General features: G+C 40.1%; 1 protein-coding gene across 3 annotated transcripts in view; it reads left to right on the forward strand.

Annotated features, from left to right (window-relative positions):
• Positions 1–1,741: 1,741 nt before the first annotated feature.
• The window catches only part of GLRB (glycine receptor beta), a 72,885-nt gene continuing 53,894 nt past the window's right edge, over positions 1,742–20,732 (forward strand). For all 3 annotated transcript variants that reach the window (XM_038401016.2, XM_043513239.1, XM_043513240.1), the window contains exons 1-2: positions 1,742–1,900; positions 4,118–4,272. In XM_038401016.2, the coding sequence (XP_038256944.1) occupies positions 4,151–4,272 (122 nt within the window). In that variant the 5' untranslated portion in view covers positions 1,742–1,900; positions 4,118–4,150. The remainder of the gene's footprint in view (positions 1,901–4,117; positions 4,273–20,732) is intronic.

Genomic DNA, 20,732 nt, shown 5'->3' on the forward strand with positions numbered 1-20,732 from the left:
GCAGAATGTGCTTGCCCTTCCATTAGCATCCATGGTCCCCTGCAAGGAACATTCTGAGTGGCATGAGGCAATCCTCAGAATATGTCATTCTGTAAACCATGGCTGAAGAGTTGAGGATGGGCACACTTTGAGGAATATTACATAATATTGAGAATATGCCCTGCAACCAGGAATGGTAGTGGAAAGGTGCCCTGCTAAGGACTATGATGCTAATGGGTAAGTGGACTTGTTCTGTGCTGAGTCTACTTAGATGACTAAACTTACTCCTGTATGTGTTTCCATAATTTGGCCTTAATGCCCTGATTTTGCAAGTATTTCTGCACTTCATTGGAACTACTTATATGGTTAAAATGCTGTGTATGTGTACATTTCAGCAGGATTGGGGCCTACATTTTTTTTATAAATGATTTCCCTTTCTATTCATTCTTGATTTATAATACAACTAATTTATGTAATAATTAGGAAAGATTTTATAAACTAAAAGTTACAGTATCTGCAAGAGATGCAAAATTACAATGATCTTTGAAACAGAAATACTTGCTTTTTTTCAGGGGAATTATACCTGTTTAAATGATAAGCTCTGTCATGCTGTCTAATGCCCAAAGCTCCTCCAACAAGAATTTATCATTATAATTTTTATCTGCATTATGGTAGTGCCCCAACTGGAACTGGAACCATCTGTGCTAGGCACTGTACAGACACATAGGAGGATATAGTCTCTGTGATTTGTTCACATAATCTAAAACAAAAAAATGACAAAAAGAAAGGGCAAACATACAAGCAGAATGAGCTGGGTGGTGACATATATCTTGTAGTTCAAGATTATTTCCCCGTATTTGTTTACTAAAATTGTACTATATTACTGCTCTTGCCTATTTTTTCTTTTTCTCCCTCTCCATGTTTTTCTGATATTTTTAAACTACATCATTTCCCCCTTTCCCCCTATTTTAAAAATTGTATTAACTGTCCATTCCTATTCCATTTTCCCTACTTTTGTGTAGTTTCTATTTCCAGTGCATGTTAATTGCCCTTTCCCGTTTACTCTGGAACCCCCTTGGGTACTTACTCCCACCCCCATATCCCGAACCAGAGTTTCACCCCGCTACATGACTTCTGCTGGGAATTCTGCCCTCATGTCTCACAGTGGGTGTCCATTCTTCTCTGTATCTGAGCACTCAGGAGTGCCCACAAGAGCAGGGGATCTGGTTGGGGGTTGGAGGTTGGGGGTTGGAGAGCGAGCCTAGCGTTTTACCCCCTTATGCCACTGTCCCAGTTTAAAGGAAAGGAGGACTGGTGGCCCCTTAGAGACGAACACATTGATTTGAGCATAAGCTACAGCTCACTTCGGCGGATGCATGCATCCGATGAAGTGAGCTGTAGCTCACGAAAGCTTCTGCTCTAATCAATGTGTTCGTCTCTAAGGGGCCCCCAGTCCTCCTTTCCTTTTTGCGAATACAGACCAACACGGCTGCTGCTCTGAAACCTGTCCCAGTGTAACTTTTTTTTTTCCCTGCCGGAATGCTAGCGGTGATGCTCGTGGGAAAGAGCCCCTATGCGTCCATAGCCCTTTCCCTCTCCGCTCCCGCTATACCGCGCCCTCCCCGCGTTCCCTCGGGGAAAGCCAGGGCAAAGGGCCCCACCTCCCCAGGGCACACGGGCAGGCGCTGTGCACATGCTCACTGGGGGCGGCGAGCCTTTTGCACATGCTCAGTAGGGGACAGGGCGCGTTTCGAGGCAGGGTTCATTTTGCCACGGCTGCTGGAGGGGCTGCCCGGTCCGTCGCGGCTCTGCCATGGCGCGCGGCCGGTTCCCGAGCCACCTCCGGCTCTAGGAAAGGGGTGGGGTGGGGGGAATCGGGGGCTGCGGCGTCCTGCGCTCCGGCGGTGTGGGGCGCCCTGGGGTACGTACCGGCTGTCGGCAGGGTGGGCCGTGGGGCTGCGCGTGTGCTACGTTTGCACGGGCGCGGGGCGGGGGGGGGGGGACGGTGGAGGAGAGGCTCCATCATCCCCGTTGGCCCAGCGAGTCCCTGTCTCTGGGGCCCCCGTGCACTAGGCGCGCTTGTCTCCTTGCGAGGCGCCTTCAGTACCTCGGCCAGCACTGGGCAGCTGGTGGAGACGCCGCTGCTCGCGGCCGTGGGGAGCAGGGAGACGGGGAAGCTGCGCGCGAGAGCGGGAGGACAGGGGAGCCCCAGGGCTGGCCCGGCAGAGGCCGGCGGGGCGTCGCTCGCGCCGCTGTTGCAGATGGGATGGGCGGCGGCTGCTGGAGAAGGGAGGGCCCGGGGAGCCCCTGTTGTCGCTGGGTTGGTGATGAGTTTAGTGCAAATAACCTGCCGCTAGCACTATACGAGAGCAGGGGCGCTGGAACAATTTGTACAGTGGGGATGCGGAGAGCCGAACTGTAAGCCCTGCATATAACGGAAACCACTTCAAGCCAGGGGGTGCAGCAGGACTCCCTCCCCCCCCCCATCCCTAGTTCCAGCACCTACGTACAAGACCCACAGCTGAAGGGAGCCCCAGCCCCAGAGAGCCTCCTGTGGTTGGAGAAGGAGGCCATGGGGAACCCCCTGTTGCTCTGCTTGGGTGGGGGAGGAGTAGAGAGTCACCGTTGCTGTGATTGGAGAATGGTATGGGGTGGGGGTGGGGACGGTAGTTTACTGGGACCCGATGCCACAGTTAGTGTGTAAGGATCCTTTATGTGCATTTTGTAAAGCTCTTCAGGAGCCTCCAATGAAAGATTCTGTATAAATGATTATTATTTCTTATTACTATTGTGTATTAATGCTGCTTTCTTTGAGGGGAGGACAGTTTTCTAACTGGGAGAGAGGACAGGAAGTCCTTGGATGCTGTGTATGAGTGATGGTATTAAGGTATCCCTCATCCTCCTGCTGCTGCTGGGGTTGAGAGTCAAGAGACTGCTGCTGCAGCTGTGGAGGGTATCAGAGCTCTGCAGCTGTTGCTTGGGAAGGAGATGGAGAGTCCCATATCTTGTAATTTGGCAAGGAACCCCTGCTGCTGTTTGCTTAGGGCATAAGAAGCCCCTTCTGTTGTTGCTTTTGGAGGGTGGACAAGAAGCTCCTTCTGTTGCTGATGTTAAAAGCAATATAAATATCCTGCTGCTTCCAAGGGAGAGAGAGATGCAACTACTGTTTCTAAAAAAGAAAAAAAATCTATAAAGTGCTTCTGTTGCTCTAGGGAGAAAAGGATGGAAAAGCTACTTGTGGTAGTTAGGACACAAAATGCAGAGGAAAGCATAGTATTCTGTAGGTTATTGGTCACCCTTGATAATTATCATGTTCATTATAATCTGTAATTTCTATAATACATGTGGTATATTCTTTGTTGTCTAATGTATTTGAAAGCTATTCAAATATGCAATCCCATGTAAGAGCCTACACGTGCAATTTTTATTCACACTTAAAATTTAGATTAATGGGACTACTTGGGTGCGTTAAGGTTGCAGTATGAGTCCCTAACTTTGTGTCTTGTCTATTAGTGGTAAATTTGTTGATCACAGTGTTTTAAAATGAAATATTAAATTCTTATGATCTCAATACTTGGCGTACTGTGGAGTATGCTGTGGCATATAAATGTCTCTGGGTGAATATGGTGGGTTTTTAGAGGGGGAAGTCTACCCATGTCAGGTGAGAATTCACAGGCCTCTTGAGTTAGGGCTTCCTTTAGAGAGTTTAAATGTATTCCTCCAAAACACAGCAACAAAAATATGTTTATATCAACTTACTGTGTATCTCCTAACTATCATACAATCTGTCCATGTACGTAAATATTGGGAGGATACTTAAAACAAACACTGTATCTCATATGCATCCGATGAAGTGAGCTGTAGCTCACGAAAGCTTATGCTCTAATAAATTTGTTAGTCTCTAAGGTGCCACAAGTACTCCTTTTCTTTTTGCGAATACAGACTAACACGGCTGCTACTCTGAAATATATCTCATTTGTAACCGAGGAGCACCTCTCTCTTGAGATAATTTATTGAGCTGAGTTTTCTGTGATTGTTGTGTGTGAATGAAATACATTTGTTTACTTCCTATATGTAGGTGGTCCCATTTTCCATAATTAACCCCACTAATACAGCCCTTTTTTCTTATCTACCATAGATCAGCTGTACTTCTGAGACTTATGCCCTCAAGATGAAGTTCTTACTGGAAATTCTCTTTTTTGTTTTGTTGTCTTTATGGGTTGAAGAAGCCTATTCAAAAGAGAAATCTTCAAAGAAAGGAAAGGGGAAAAAGAAGCAATATCTCTGCCCATCGTATGTTCCTTATCTCTTTTATACTTTTTGTGTGACAAGACTGATGGATATTATCTTTCTTTTATCTGAAGAGATTGCATACAAGTATAAAGTGGAGCCTGATTTTTCCTATTGAAAGAATATAGTTGTTTAATAAATTTTGTGGGTGGGAAAGAGAACAAGGGCTTTTGGTCAGTATAATGTCTTAAAGGTCTATTAGTTGGCATTCGTTTTCTGCAGTAGATTCCTTTGGGTTTCCTTTCAAGTTTCATGAAAAAAATCTGATGGAAAAATGACTTTGTTTTTAATTGTGATTTAGAATGTTGTGATTTCAGTCCAATACTCTCAGATTTTTGCAGAAATAATAGTACAGACTTATAATTGTGTGTTCTCTAGCATCAGATCAAAAATATACTATTAATAAAGAGGGTTTCAAATGTGGTATTAAAATCCATTTCCTGGATATGTAGGTTTTGTTCCAGCCAAAAAGTAATACAGCTGTTCACATTTGTAATGTATTGGTAATGCAACTAGTGTCTTTAACATCTCCCCACCGATAAGATGTAAATATTTATTTTATATTAAAGTAAATACCATTGATGGTTGCTGTATTAGATGAACTGACAGATGCCTTTTTGGAACAGTTCTACTAATGAAATATAGAATTTAAAAGTTATTAATTGCCCAGTTGAATATAAAGAGATCAGTAGCAGAGAGCATATACAATAAAACCCTTAGTGAAAACCTAAGATGATTTCATTGTGCAAAGACTCTCTATTTTTAATTTCAAAACACTTTAGTTATATTTCAACCTCTAGAATGGCATAACAGTTTTCTCATGGACAAATTACCCTTTGTCATCTTTTGCATGATGTAATGTAAAGATTCCAGACAGGGACTGACAGGGTGGAATGGGTTACCACTAAATATAGAAAAAACATGCTGTAAATGCAGAGATTGCCAAAGTTAAATGGTGAGGCTAGAGGCCATGCATGAGCTACGAGAGTCACCAGTTTAAAAATCAGTATTTTACACAGTTACTACACAGGGATATCTGAGATACTGCTGTCACTTTGTGTGCTTCTGTGCTAAATATAGACTTTTTAACCAGTGTCATTGCTTAATGCACTATAAGAAAGAGGCAGGAATTAGGGGACATATCTTCCTGGGGAAAGAGAAAGGAAATATTAACTGGAAAAGCCATTATTATTTTTCTTTTAAATGCCAGACACAAATACTGGTTGTATATACCCTTTTTGAACTCTCATTTTGAACAATTGCTATAGTAATTGTTTGTTTATTTGGCATAGAATCAGAAACATCAATCTGTGGAAGGATTTATTTATTTATTTTGTTATTTTGATTGGGTTCCAAAGAATTGGGTGCTGGTCAGTTGGATTTGGAACTCCTGAGTTTTTAGTGTCAAACGTGACCAAGGATCTCCTGAAACGTTACAGGTAGATTTTACTTTTTGTTCGTCCGCCTTTTTCTTTGAACAATTGTCAGATGAACAGTATGCCTCATTGATTTGATTTAAGAATTTATTACAGTATTTAGAATCCTTTGATAAAATGTTTTTAGGTCATTGGAGAGAGGTTGTTTAAGGAAAACCTGAGGCTGAGAATAATACCTAACTTTTATATAACATATTTCATTAGTAGATTTCAAAGAACTTTAAAAAGGAAGTCAGTATCATTATTCTTATTTTATAGAGGTGGAAACTCAGGCTTCAGGTTATTAACATAAAGGTAGGCCCAATCAGATTTTCTAAAAATAAACAAAGTACCCATATTTGGCATATCTTACATTCAGAGCCTCACAGCCAATAGCATCCTAATGTTATGGAGGAATTCCTGTTGAACTAGTTAGAAGACATCGAGAACACATCTAATGTCAATGGGTGGTGAAAATAATTTTTAAAATTGAGGTAGAATGATATCTTGTGCTGAATCTGTGCAGAAATATTTTGATAGTCTATTTGCTATTGTCCTGATAAGAAAAAATGATGACTCAGCTATGAACATACCAGTTTCTGCCAGTTGATTCCAAAATCCTAAAAAATACATAATCTGTGTGAGTTTGCCAAACCTGAGAGAATTTAGATTGTGAGCTCTGCAAAATGTCTGTGCAGGTCTGTAGACCCACATAATCCTATAAAAGTTACACACTCCCTGTTGTTTCCCATAATGTCCCTTAAACTGCATGATACAGATTGGATATTTCTTTAGTTGATGACCTTGTATATTGTAGAGTTGTGTTTTGTTTATTTGAGGTTTTTCTGTTTTGTTGTTTGTTTGCTTTTTGCTGATGACATAGTTAAGTCTTTTTGTTCTTAATACTTTTTCCTGGAAAAATTCAGGGAGTATTGCTTCCTCCCGCCAATAAATTTAAAGAGGTAACCTCTTAAGGGCTGACTAAAATAGTCTCAAAGGAGTGATCTTTTCATAAAGCTGGATGAGAATGTTACTTGAAAAGCGAAATGGAATCCCATAAAAGATTCAATTTATTTGATGTGAAATATTATTGAATTCTTTATTAAACTAATATATTTTAATATTTAAAATACAAATACCTAGCGAAAACATGCTTAAATATATAAAGTCAAAATGTTCATCTGTCTTCCATTAGCCCTAGCCATTAGTGAAGGAAGAAATTTATAGCTTATTATAATGATCTACTGCAGGGGTTCTCAAACTCCATTGCACCGTGACCCCCTTCTGACAACAAAAATTACTACATGACCTCGGGCGGGAGGGGGCTCAAGCCCCGCCGCCCTGTGCTGAAACCCTTGAGCTTCAGCCCTGGGGAGTGGGGGTTGGGCTGCAGTCCTGGGCCCCAGCAAATCTAACGCCAGCACTGGCGACCCCATTAAAACGGAGTAATGACCCACTTTGGAGTCCGGACCCACAGTTTGAGAACCACTGATTTACTGTGAACTATGAACAATGCACTATGTAAATTACAGTCCTAAGTCATTCAGCTATTCTCCTAGGGAAAAATTATACTACATCTGGGACAAATATTTGGTTACTTTGATTGGAGAGATGGTAATTTAGTACAGGTAATTTAACACTGTAAAATGGACTATTAATGGAGGTCGTCTTTAAATTTTAACACCAGGTTTCTCTGTACTATACATGCAAATATGTTAGTATTTTCCCCATTTACCTGCACCGTTCCCAGTGTACTAGCTGTCAGCCAGACACTACTGTCCCTTGTGAAATTGACTAGTGTCAGCATGAAACTGCCAGATGGGGGGTGCAGAGAAAAAAGGTTGCATTAAATTCATTTTATTATTTACAAATATTTACTGAAAACTAATTTGTTTTGCAAACAAGAAAATTGTAGTTTCTATCTAAGACAAACTCTTGTCATGATTATTTATGATTCCTTTTTTTCTGTGTGTTTTATTTGATTATACAGTTGGTGAGTAGTATGATGTGCTGCTCTCTAATCTGTTTGGATCTGAACCAGTTTACCAGTTGTGTTTTGAAACAGTGCAGTATCTTGTTTCATTAAATTGACACTTAACAGGTTATCCTTATTGAGATTTAATGCTTATGTATAAACTTATAATGATTATAGTAGAATAGGACTGCTGTAGTGTCTGACCCTTGAATATTTTCTGATTTAAAGAACAAATTGATATATTGGAATTAAAAGGCCATAATAGGGAGCTCTGCTGTATAAACCTGCAAAGAATTCCGCAGATGGGGAATGTGTTTGTGAAACGATTTGACATAAACTCTTGCTCAAGGAACTACATAAATCCCATTGTCTCCATTGTTCACTAAGTGGAGGTGACTGCATGCTTGTGGTGTGTCTGCTGCAATTAACCAGTAGTTCAGGTATAGAAAACATGATGAATGGATTTGTGAAGTGAATCTGTGATTGCCACTGAAAGCTTTGTAAACACCTTGAGTGTTGGAAAGATTTCAAAGAGAGGAACATTGAACTGACAATGGTTTCTGAGTAGTAAAAATCGTAAAGGGACACTGTCCTGTTGATTAAGGCACTAATTTGACCTACCGTATATACTCCTTCCTTAGCCCGTTCGTTTATAAGCCAACCCCCCAAGATGGATAGGTAAATATAGCAAAAACTGTAGGACCCTTTCATAAGCCAGCCCTATATGTCAGGGGTTGGCAAACTTTGGCTTCTGGCCCGTTAGGGTAAGCCGCTAGCGGGCCTGGATGTTTTGTTTATCTGGGGAGTGTTCACAGGCATGGAGCCACTTAGTTCCCAGTGGCCATGGTTTGCAAACAAAGTAAACAAAATGTCCCGACCCGCCAGTGGCTTACCTTGATGAGCTGGGAGCCAAAGTTTTCCAACCCCTGCTATATTTTAAAAGCTGGCGTCACAAGAAACACTCAAAAGTTTTGCTAGAATTATTTTAATGTAATCTAATGAAAAACCTGTTGTTGTTATAATAATAACTAAACAAATATGTATTCACCTTCAAAATTACAGTCAATATTTTAAAATCAGTAAATGGATATTTAAAACAAGTAACTTAGAAAAATATGAGACTTTAAAATGTCTTAAAATCCTTCAAAGTCTGAATCAGTCTCTGATTCACCAAACAGTTCATTAAACTGTGGCTTCAGTCACAGCTGCACCTGCACTGTCATCGTAGATGTCGGCAATGTCGTCTTCAGACTCATATTCCTTCTCATCATCAGCCTCTGTTTTGTCATCATCAAATATGGCATCCTCTTCTGATCTGTTGAGTGCATTGCTGATACAGCATTTCCTAAATGATTTTTCTGTCATTTCCGAGGGAGTGGACACCCATGCGTCCTTGATCCACTGGGAGACCAGATTGATTTCGGGCTTCATAATTCCCACCTTTTGTCAACTTCACCATGCCTGAGCAAATCCATTCAGACCACATTTGTGTAACCTGTCCTTAAAGGGTTTGTTCAGGCAGACATCAAGCGGTTGTAGAACTGAAGTTAAGCCTCCAGGTATTACAGCCAAAGTAGTTTTCATATTTTTGGCCACATTTTTCACCTCATCTGTCTTGTGTGCCCTGAACATGTCCCAAACGAGCATAGCAGGTTTCTTGAAAAGTGCTCCTGGTCTCTTATTCCATACTTTTTCCAGCCATTAAATAGTCCCACTTCCATCCATCCATCCATCCATCCCTTTTCGTGTGCATGTCTGATGACACCAGCAGGAAATTTCATGTTTTTAGGCAAAGTTTTTCTTTTAAAAATAACAACAGGAGGGAGCTTTGATCCATTTGCCAAACACGATAAATCCACCGTAAAATGGATTTTTTTCATGGCCAGTGGTTTTAATTAAAACTGTTTTTCACCAACACAGGTTACTGTTCTGTTGCTCAGGAGATCAAATGTCATCTGTGTTTTGTCCATATTTCCTATCTGTGACAGTTCAAATGCATATCCCCTTTGATATTTTATAATAAAACTTTGGAAAGATTCGACTTTTTTCTTCCAGATCTCTCGGCAGGTTTTGCGCTATCTTTGTTCGCTGACGAAGACAGACACTATGACGGTTCATGAAGCGAGTACACCAGCACGCTGACGTGACAAACATTCATGGCTTTACTGACTTTTATTTGTCGTCTTTCGACATTTGCAGAGCATGCAGACGAATTCCAGTTCTAGTGATAATGTACCCATTTTGTCGACATTCAACAACCCAGTTATTGAGATCTTTCTCCAGCTTAGGAAATGAAGCGCATCTTGTTGGACATTTTTTCTTGCTTCTTGGCATGTCTTTTAGTGTTGTTTTATTTTTTTGTCATTGTCTTACTTGCTTCTCATTGATACAGAATTCACTAGCAGCGGCGCAATTATTGTTTGCTTCTGCATATTCAACAACTGTAAATTTGAACGCTGCCTGATAAGCAGACCTTTTTCTTTTGATTTCACCGTTGTTCATTTTAAATACTAGTATGAAAATAGATTATTATTATTATTGTAGTTATAGATTTTGTAGGACTTTATATAGGAATGTCACCTGCTTTATCACTGTCAAAGTATTATTGTTCTTTGTTTATTTCAAAGTAGCCCTATAGAGTGGCATGTCTGTGGGGATAACAGGCTATTTCAATTTTTAGAGATTCCATCGATTCTGCATGTTGTATTTTCATATTGGCTCGAGACTTATGAGGTCCATTGGTAGAAATGCATGAAGAGATCAAATTACACAGTAGCAGACTGACACCAGTGCTATAGTACTATCGTTCATTGTACTTTTCTGATTGGCTTGTAAGTCATAGCATTTTGTGAAATGCATGGGTCAAATGTCATGCAGATCTGCAGCACTGCTCTTTTAGTATTCCTTCAAGCCAATCTAGTCCACTAAACAAGCCTTTGCAACTTTAAAAGGCTGCAGTATTGACATTAATAAATGGGTTGGCAAACTTTGGCTCCCAGCCTGTCACGGTAAGCCACTGGCGGGTTGGGACGTTTTGTTTACCTGGAGCATCTGAAGGCATGGAGCCCCTCAGCTCCCTGTGGCCGCAGTTCACCGTTCCCAGCCAATGGGAGCTGCGGGAAGTGGAGCACCACAGGGAGCTGAGGGGCTCCATGCCTGCAGATGCTCCAGGTAAACAAAACTACAATGTATTAGATATTCAAAACAATGATTCCATAGAGTTTAAAATAATCAGATTTTGGTGTAGACCTGTTTATAAGCCGACCGCTGCTCTTTGATGCGTCCTATTTTTACCAAAAATATTCGGCTTATGAACGAGTATATATGGTATATTATAAAAATGTTAATTAGGTGGGAAATGTTTATCAGATTAAAAGTATTTATTTAATTTAAAAATCCATTCTTGTCACAGAGAATTTCTTTAAACTGTTCTTATTTTGCAGAAACTGGCAGAGGGCAAAGGAGCACAAGATAACTAATAAATGTTAGACATAGATATAAGTATTGTATGCTGTTGATGATGGATAAGTATGTGTAGATGGGCATCTTTGAGACTGAAATTCTGTAACCTGCTTCTAAGGTTTGTTCAAAGCAGTCATCAAGTAACTTGTTTTTTCCCAGCGTACATTCTTCTCAGTTCCCTGGTATTTCTGGTTAAGGCAAATTGAAATACATTGAGATTATTGCTGTAACTTGTAGCCTTTTTTCAAGATATTCTCCAAAATTCTGGTCTGTACTCAGTAACCCACATCAACCCCTTCTGAAGCTGGGAAATAGCCCCTCTGAGCATTATAGAGAATATAACTTCTGCCATTGGCCAGAAGCAGAAACTCAGAAAGGTCAGAGAAAACAAGGTCCAATAAATTGATTATTTTAAAAGAAAAGAAATACATTTAAAATTTTAAAATGTTAGTGGAATTGAAGATTTTCTAGGTGGCTAAAAAAGAATTATTTGAAAATTTATCCTAGAATTTTTCTTGGTGAACTACCGGTCCACAAATATTCTTTAAATAACTAAAAGAAAAGTAGAGAATGCATCTTGGCTCTGCAAAACCTCTCTGGCACACCACACAGCAGTCAAAAAAATAACCTCTTCTTTCCTTACCTGGTATCTATCTGGGTACTTATTTGGCTCCATCACTGCAGTGTCTGAGCACCTCCCAAATATTTAAATATGGGGAGTGTGGCAAAGAGGGAGAAGGATGAGCAATCATCTCTCTGTTTTTTTCTTCTTTCCTAGTTTGTAGGAGAAATAGTTTGCTAATTTACAAGGGTTTGGGGGTGAGTTGCTGGGGGTGTAAGTAAAATTATGAGGAAAAGCTAAGTTGAAGAAATGAGTTGTGTATTTAGTTTTTAAAGTTGTGAGGTTTTGTAGCCCTTCTGAAGATAAGTAGCTCCATAATCTAGATCTGGCTCCTGTGAAATTCCATTATCCACACATTCATAAGCCTGCCCTGTTGATCAATAGTTTCATTGTTCTGGTGGCACATGGCTGTCATAGGAAATTGGATAGATGATCTCCCAGGTAGCTAGGGACAGTCCCTGGAGGGCATTCAGTATCAGGACATCCCTCTATTCAATGGGGATAGGCATTCTGGAAAGTAAGGGGATAAAATTCTGTATAAACTGTGCATTGTATCATTTTTGTAAAATATTTATATGTAATATTACACATAATAATCTGGGCCCATTTCTGCAACCCTCACTCTGAGCAGTGCTTGCTCATGTGTATGGCTATACTGCATGTATTTTGACCACTGAGGTGATTAGATACTACTCCATGTGAGTAATGGTTACAAAATCTGTCCCTGTATTTCATCTTATAGTTATTAGTTTAAGAAACACTTGTAACTTCCCCTGGAAGTCTGTCCCACAATACAACCATATAAGAAAAATTTTAAGGACTGAATTGTATTCTCATCTGCCAAATGGATCTTTAAAAATCAACTAAAGTATCTCCATTTATATTTTCTAACCAAGATAGTATTATTCCCAAGATCTATATGTTATCTGCACATATTTAGGAAAAAGAGAAAATGTGGGTGATTAGTCTAAAACATGTTTCTTTGCCTGGTGCTCTCTAAAACAGGAAGATGCTGACCATGTTTCATGTGTACATATAATAATGCCAACACTAGATGGAATACCAGTTTGTGTATGTAATTCACTTAGGGGACCAATCCTGAAACCTTTGTGCATGTAAAAACTCCCAGTGAATTGAGAAATTTTGGAAATGCAAGGAATGTATGGTTGGATACTAGCAGTTGTCTGTTTACATGAGTATACACTTAATTATTCAGAGATCATAGAATCATAGAAGATTAGGGCTGGAAGAGACCTCAGGAGGTCATTTAGTCCACCCCTGCTCAAAGCAGGACCAACCCCAACTTAATCATCCCAGCCTGGGCTTTGTCAAGCTGGGCCTTAAAAACTTCTAAGGATGGAGCTTCCACCATCTCCCTAGGTAACCCATTCAAGGTCATCACCACCCTCCTAGTGAAAAAGGTTTTCCTAATATCCAACCTACGCCTCTCCCACTGTAACCTGAGACCATTGCTCCTTGTTCTGCCAACTGCCACCACTAAGAATTTCATGAGAATCAATCTTTCATTAGGAAAATAACTCATAAATACAAATGAAAAAACATTTTGAATTAAATCAATCCACCCTGATCTTTAGAGTCTAGTGAGGCCAGACTGAGACCCTCATTGGCTAGGAACATCCAGGGAGCCAGTAACAAATTCCAGTCCTGTTAGCATCCAAGCCTCTGTAATCCAAGGAACATCTGATGGCAGCTGGAGACAGAGGGGCACTGAGAATTTCTAACTCATGATTGCAAACACCGTGATGTGTTATTGGCTTTGAATGGGGGATAAGTAGTAAATCCTTGCCCCAAACAACAATCACCCGTTGTCCTTTTGAGCATAAGGGCTCTAGAACTCCTGACATGCTCAAATCTCTCTCCTGCTAGGATTTAGAGAATTTTCTCCATCCCCATGAAACAGAGATAAAGAGAAAGGAAGTGGCTTACCTTGGTCACACAGCAAGGTCATGCCAGAGCTAGAAAGAGAAGCATAAGAAAAGAGTTGTATCAAAAATGTTTTGCATTTAAAACTAACTGATTTCTTAAACAAAGGAAATGTGAGGTTTAGTTAGTGAATTGAAATGATACAGTCTGGTCACCATGTGTTTCAAGGTGTATGAACTAGTAGATCCATAGATTATCCATAGATTGAAGGAGGAAAACAAGTTTGCCTGTTTTGTGAGCTCCCAATGGTGTTCTTAAATTTCAGTGAACTGGTCAATTGAATGGAACTATTTGAATAAACTGAGATAAACTGTTCTAAAATAATATTATGAGAAATCATGTGAACATGTTAGCATTTCTGGAGGATTATTGTTCCTGATATTATTCAGTGCTTGTCCCAAAATGTATAGGGCAGTTAGATACATGCTAATATTCATCACATACATATTGTATAATTCCCCTCATACTGAAAGAAGTTATATCATTCTATAGTACTAGACCCTTTCTACAGTATAGTGCATATCACTCAGAATATCAAATGCCCACATCACAAAAGACTAATATTTCATATAAAAAGTAATAGTGCTTGCAGTTTACTGTGATATGTCAGACGTCTTGCTGCATTATGTTATGTTTCACTTCATTACGTTTCACTTTATCATATAGCTGCATCACTGTTATTTGCATATCACTGTTTGTGTAAAGCATCTGCTCATAACTCTCTGGTTAGATAAGCTAGAATCAAAGTCTGCAGCTTGAGTGGTATATTGTTTTTTGTTTTTTTAAATGCTTGAAGTTAAGACAGCTGTGTATATTTACTACACTTTCTATCAGTCAACCAGCAATCTTGAACTCTTCAATAGTGGGACATGATGCTAAATCATCCAACATCTAAGCTATAAGCAGGTTCTGGCAACTGGGTTTACATATCATATGACAGTCTGGACAGTAGTACAGTGTGTTATAAAATGTTATGTGGGTTAACTTGTCTGAGACATGTCTGTTTCTTCTCTGACAGTCATGCTACATGTCAACAGTGTATACCACACACTTATTAAAATTACAGATGCCACAGCATAATGAGATCTTAGGACAACAGATAACTGATATGAGAACAAGACAATAAGAAACATTATTCACTAGCAGTTCTTTTCCCAAATAATTATCCTTGTATAAAATGGTCTGTTAGGAGAAAGGTTCCCTGTAACCTCAGTGAATTGTGTGAGACAATAAATCCCATCATAGTGTATGTCTCAGAAGCCCAAAAGAATGAGACATAATGTATCCTGACAAACTCAAGGAAGTCTTATAGACTTCAAACTGAGAATGCCACCTATATGTTTGCTCAGACTTGCTGAACAATGTTCTAAGAGTCACCTTTGGTCAATGAATTAGTTCCTGATCCCACCACCATCAATATAAATGTATCTCCTCCACCACACATTTGATAATGCCTTGCTTCCATATCACATATGGGTAAGCTGTCTGTGAGTTTGTGTTAATGATATAGGATCCATATGGTTTACAGGAATTATACAGGTGAGATGATTGGAAATCTTTCATTTACGTCATTGTTACATCCTGTCAGTGATGCTAATGGTTACTGATCATGTAATGATTATTAAGAGGTCCAACGTATTCTACTGGATTGTGACAACTGCAACGTTAGCTGTATCTTTGTCCCTTTTTGACCTCTCTGAGCACACTCTCCTTTCAGCTGTTAGGCCTTGTTTCTTTACTTGTCCTGAGGTGGAATTGCACAGTATTTCTACTCTTTGACCAGGTCCTGTTCTACAGTTCCCTGTGTATCAACTGTACTTAGCCACCAGGTGCAACTGAATATGGGCACCTGTGGGTCTTCTTTTTGGAAGTCTGTGACCAGTTGTGTATATAGTGACCAGATAGTCTTCTTAAGCTAAAATATTGTTTATTTTGCAATCAGAACAAAGCATTTAGAGACAAGATTTTAAAACAACAAATAGACTACTTGCATGGCTAGCTTACCTAAAGACTTACCATCCCCTGGCAATCTATGCAGGCTTAACTTTTCCAGACATCCCAGCAGACACCTGTGTCTTAGTCTGGTTCCCCAGAACAACCCATCCTCTGTCTTGAGAGAGTGTTCTTTTTTTAAACTCTGCTGTAGTTCTTTTGATCTCCTGCATTCATTGGACTCTTCCTGTCCTGCTTTGAACCAGGTTTGCAAATTGGGTGGAGAAGAGGAAAAATATTCAAAGCTAATAGTCTTAGCACTTCCCTGTAACAAGCATCAAGTGTTTGTGCAGAGGTGGCCCTCTTGAACCATTCTTTCACTTCCTGCCTGTTTTTCTAGACAGCCTCCTGTTGATTGGAAGCCAGTGTAATCAAACAAAAAAAACCTATCCCTATAGCTAGCCAATATACTTTATTTATGAAGTATCACATAGCGTCTCCAAATCCATCACAAGGTTATTGAGGTAATAGAGACATTGGGAGAGTGATAGCAAAATGAATGTGAATTTTAAAAAAATCCCCTCCCCCAAAAATAAAGCTCCAGTAAAATGACTGAACTTAGGAGTGGCGAACAGGGTTTTTATGGATAACCTTAATGAAGTCTTAATTTTTAAATTTGGTGTCCAGATACCCTGGCGATAGGCTCATTAAAGATAACGATGAGAGATGATAATCAAGAAAAGGTTATATATCTCCCACTTGTCTAGGAATAAGCAACAGATCTTTCTCTGTCTCTGTCTCTCTCTCTCTAACACATTTCACAACATTGCAATTACAATGTACTTTTGTAGGTATGGTAACTAAGTTCTGAAGGTGAGTGTCCATGGAATATTAAAGGTCTCTCCTATCAGGGGCTGCCACTTACGTGGCAGAGACCCTGACTATGTATCTTAGCTACTTATATGAGCACCATCACCATAGTATATGAGCACTTCCCAATCTTTAATATCATTCTTTCTTCATCCTGTCTATTGTTTTCCTCCAGAGGCAGCAGATCATATTTTGACTGGCCTGTGACCACACAGGCTGAAAATGCATTTGTATTAACATGTCGTGAGGATTATGCTTCAAGACAAACCATTACATTAGAGGAAATGGTGTTATCAGTGGTTGCAGAGGCAAGAAAATGTAGATTTAAATGCAAGCAAGATTGAGCTTTAATGTCCTAGACTATATACATTAGCTATCCCACTGGAATCCATAGATAACTGGCTATCCTGGTAATTGATGGTGGATGTGAAGACTGCACAATAATAGTCTGTGTCTCATTTCCCAAGTCAAGAAATGGATCTACAGTTCAATTAAGATTGTGCAGTGCCACAGTCATTTATTCCTGGTACATGAAGAGACAAGTAAACCTGTCTGAATGTCATCTACATTTAACTTCCTTTTGTTTTTTTTTCCTGCTCATTTCCTAGTCTCTCTAGCTCCCTTAGTATTATTTCTCTTTTCTTACTTATGTCTGCCATCTCCCAATTTTGTAGAATCTGTGAATTTAATTTATACCTAGGTAGCATGCTACACGAGTCAGACAAATATCTCTGTTTAACCACTTTGGCCTAGTACTATAATATTCATATACTATAGCAACCAGGACAGTTTAGAAATTTGCACCAGAAACTGGTAACTTATGCTGCTAACAAGGGTTTCTAAAATGTTTCATATTTTAAATGCTGGACTTATATAATTTGGAAATAAATGCTATTGCCTGTGAAAGGAAGATCCCACTAAATAGATAGATAGATATAGATATAACAATTTGCACTGAAGTCCGTGGGGTTTATAAGTGCTCAGGACTTCTGAAGACCAATGACTTCAGTGGGAATTATACATACTCAGTGCCTCTTAGGAACAGGCCAGTATGGTGTTATATTAATTCTACTTGTGGATGTGATGTATGGACACTCGTCTTTCCTTACTTGCTCCCTCTTCAAAATGGAGAATGATCTTGGTCATTTAGAAGGGAAAAAATATTTTCTTTTTCACTTTAAGTTTAGATGTTTCTTGTTAACTGATCAGTGATATCTGCAAAAAGGTCATCCAAAGCTGTTTGCTATACCTCTATTGCTGATATTTTCATTAGTGGCCAATGGTCAATGCTAAAAGTTAAACACAAAATAATTTAAAGATCTGTAAGAGACAGGTTTTGCATTTCTACTTCATCATTTTGACCCAGGTCAAATGTGGGAATTTACAGACCTGACATTTGGAAAATTATTGAAAATAAATGTATTTAAATCCTCATCTCAAAATGGATGGGTAAGAGAAATTTCACACACTTACATAATGGAGGAGAAAATCCACACCAGGAGTAACCATTTGAATGTACATGTTGCACTCTGTTAGCTAATCAATAAACATGAGTAAAGGAAAAGAAATAACCTTCCTCCTTCTGGATATAAAACTGGATATCAGATCTTAATAACAACTACTAATTAATAGCAGTAATGTTAGATTAAGAGACTTTCAGTGTACTTCTGTGATCGTTCTTGTACAGTACTTCAAGTCTGGTTACCACTGCTCATTCCTTATAGATATATATATATATCAGTTTATCTCTTGATAAATACATTTTGTACTATTTCACCTTGTTACACTGACTATATTAATAAATATTTTTTTAAAAAATCATAATTTTATTTTCTATCTAATAATGATGTTACTCAGATCCTCTAAATGGGGTAGAAGTTGATGTGACTCACCCAGATGTGATCAGGGATCTGTATAATGCAGCCACTTAATATTATTCCTAAACTCTAACATATTACATATGTTATTGTGCCACCCCAAACTCCAGAACTAGAATTTGCATGTGGGGTGGCACAATAACATATGTAATACTTTGCATTGTCTTTCAATAGGATTCAGAATTCTGATTTGACTTGAAATTTGTCTAAAGAATATCTAACACACAGTTTGCAATTTCAAGGTGAAGTGAATGAATATTTATAATTTAAGAACTAAGTTTAGGCACTTTCCTTCCCTCTCCTCCATCTGCAACAGCATAAAAGAGCACACAAAAATCTAAAGCTGCTCGGTAACTGCATTGCTTACGCTGTTTTAGGTTTTAGAAATGTCTTTCAGCTGCAATATAGGAAAAGAAATCTGAGACTTCGGTGGGTTGTGAAGAGGATGTTTTTTAAACACTCTTGGTTTAAACTATGCATTTCCCCCACAGATTACATAGTTTTATTAATAGTATGGACTCTTGATGTTTTATTCTCACTTTCTTTATAAGAATTTAAATTTCGAAGAATTAGCCTGCAGTACAAATGTTGTAGTTGAAGCCCATTTAACAAGTTTCAATTACACAACTTGTGTCATAAAGTCTTGTTTTTGGATCATAACACTGTGAGTCACATCCTTAGGATTGGCTGTTTGTTGCCTGGCACAAATCAGAGAAGTGTTGGGGGACAAAGCTGGTGGGCCAAGGAGTAATTTAGCCTCGAAAGGGCAATTCTGGCACCTGAACCCACAGCTCAGCAGTTCTCTGACTCCCCTTCCCCCCCACCCAACTCCTGTTATGCTGGAGTAAAGTGCTCAGTAATGGATGCTATAGAGCAGGAGTGTGCAAATTACGGTCCTGGGGCCACTTCCGGTCCTTCAGACGTTTTAATCTGGCCCTTGAGCTCCTGCCGGAGAGTGGGGTCCGGGGCTTGCCCCGCTCCAGCGCTCCAGCCAGGGAGCGGGGTTGGGGGCTTGGCCCGCTTGGTGCATGCCGTGACTCCACACTGATCCCGGAAGCAGCAGCATGTCCCCGCTCCGGCTCCTACAGATAGGGGCAGCCAGGGGCTCACACGCTGCCCCCACCCCAAACGCCACCTCTGCAGCTCCCATTGGCCAACTGCGGCCACTGGAAGCTGCAGGGTGGCGCCTGCAGATGGGGCAGCATGCAGAGCCGCCTGGCTGCACCTCCACATAGGAGCCGGAGCCGGGACATGCCGCCACTTCCGGGAGCTGCTTGAAGGAAGTGCCGCCCAGAGCCTGCACCCCTGACCCTCTCCCGCGCCCCAACCCTCTGTCCTAGGCCCCATTCCGCCCTCTGAACCCATCGGTCCCAGCCCAGAGCCCCCTCCTGCACCCCAAACTCCTCATTTCTGGCCCTACTCCAGAGCCCACACTCCCAGCCAGAGCCCTCCCCCCTCCTGCAACCCAGTCCCCAATTTCCTGAGCATTCATGGCCCACCATCCATTTTCCATACCCAGATGTTGTCCTTGGGCCAAAAAGTTTGCCCATTCCTGCTATAGAGCCAAAATAGCTGGTTCTAGTGTTTTTTCTACAGTGAGTAGAAGCTTTAAAGCTGCTTTTCAAAACTGGGGTAGCAAAAATAAGCCTTAGCCAGGGCCCAGGGTCTGGCCCTGTCTGCCTGTGATCTCTGTTGTTTTCAGTGGTTTTACTCTTGTTTTATATGAATGTGATTGAAATGAATATCAAGCCAAGGGTTGCCAGCCCTCCAGGATTGTCCTGGAGTCTCCAGGAATTAAAGATGAATCTTAAAGATTATGTCATGTCATGAAACCTCCCAGATTGGCAACCCTAATCAAGCCAGGCTTACAGATAGTTTAAATACTAGGTTTTTCGTGGTAGCTTAGCAGCTGCTGATAGAGGATATATGGTTTATTCAGCTTCGAGGAAGGCAAGGAAAGTTGCCTTTTTGGTAAGGAAAATTGGCAAGGAAAGTTCTCATATAGATTATAGGGTTTTTCCCCCTCCTTCTTTAGGAGCATCTTGAAAGTCATAATTATACAACCAGTTTTGATGCATTATGCACCCCTGACCTTTCACTGTTGTATAAATCTTCAGGGATTCCATTATTTTTGTTCCTGAAAGTATTCTTTTTATTGTAGCACAAATTACATTTTGGGGAAATAACCAATAATACATTGTGGTAATATGTGGATGAGTGGAAGATTGATCCTGTTGGTATGTTTTTCCTTTGTCTGAGATATTAGAAACTTGATTATTTCATTTAGAAGTGCTGCTCCTATAATCACAGCCTCTGCACTAGTATAATCAAGTTGAGGGTAGTACTCTAATAGTGAAACCCTACTT

This window comes from Dermochelys coriacea, chromosome 4 (assembly GCF_009764565.3).
Source record: "Dermochelys coriacea isolate rDerCor1 chromosome 4, rDerCor1.pri.v4, whole genome shotgun sequence".
Taxonomy (NCBI): domain Eukaryota; kingdom Metazoa; phylum Chordata; order Testudines; family Dermochelyidae; genus Dermochelys; species Dermochelys coriacea.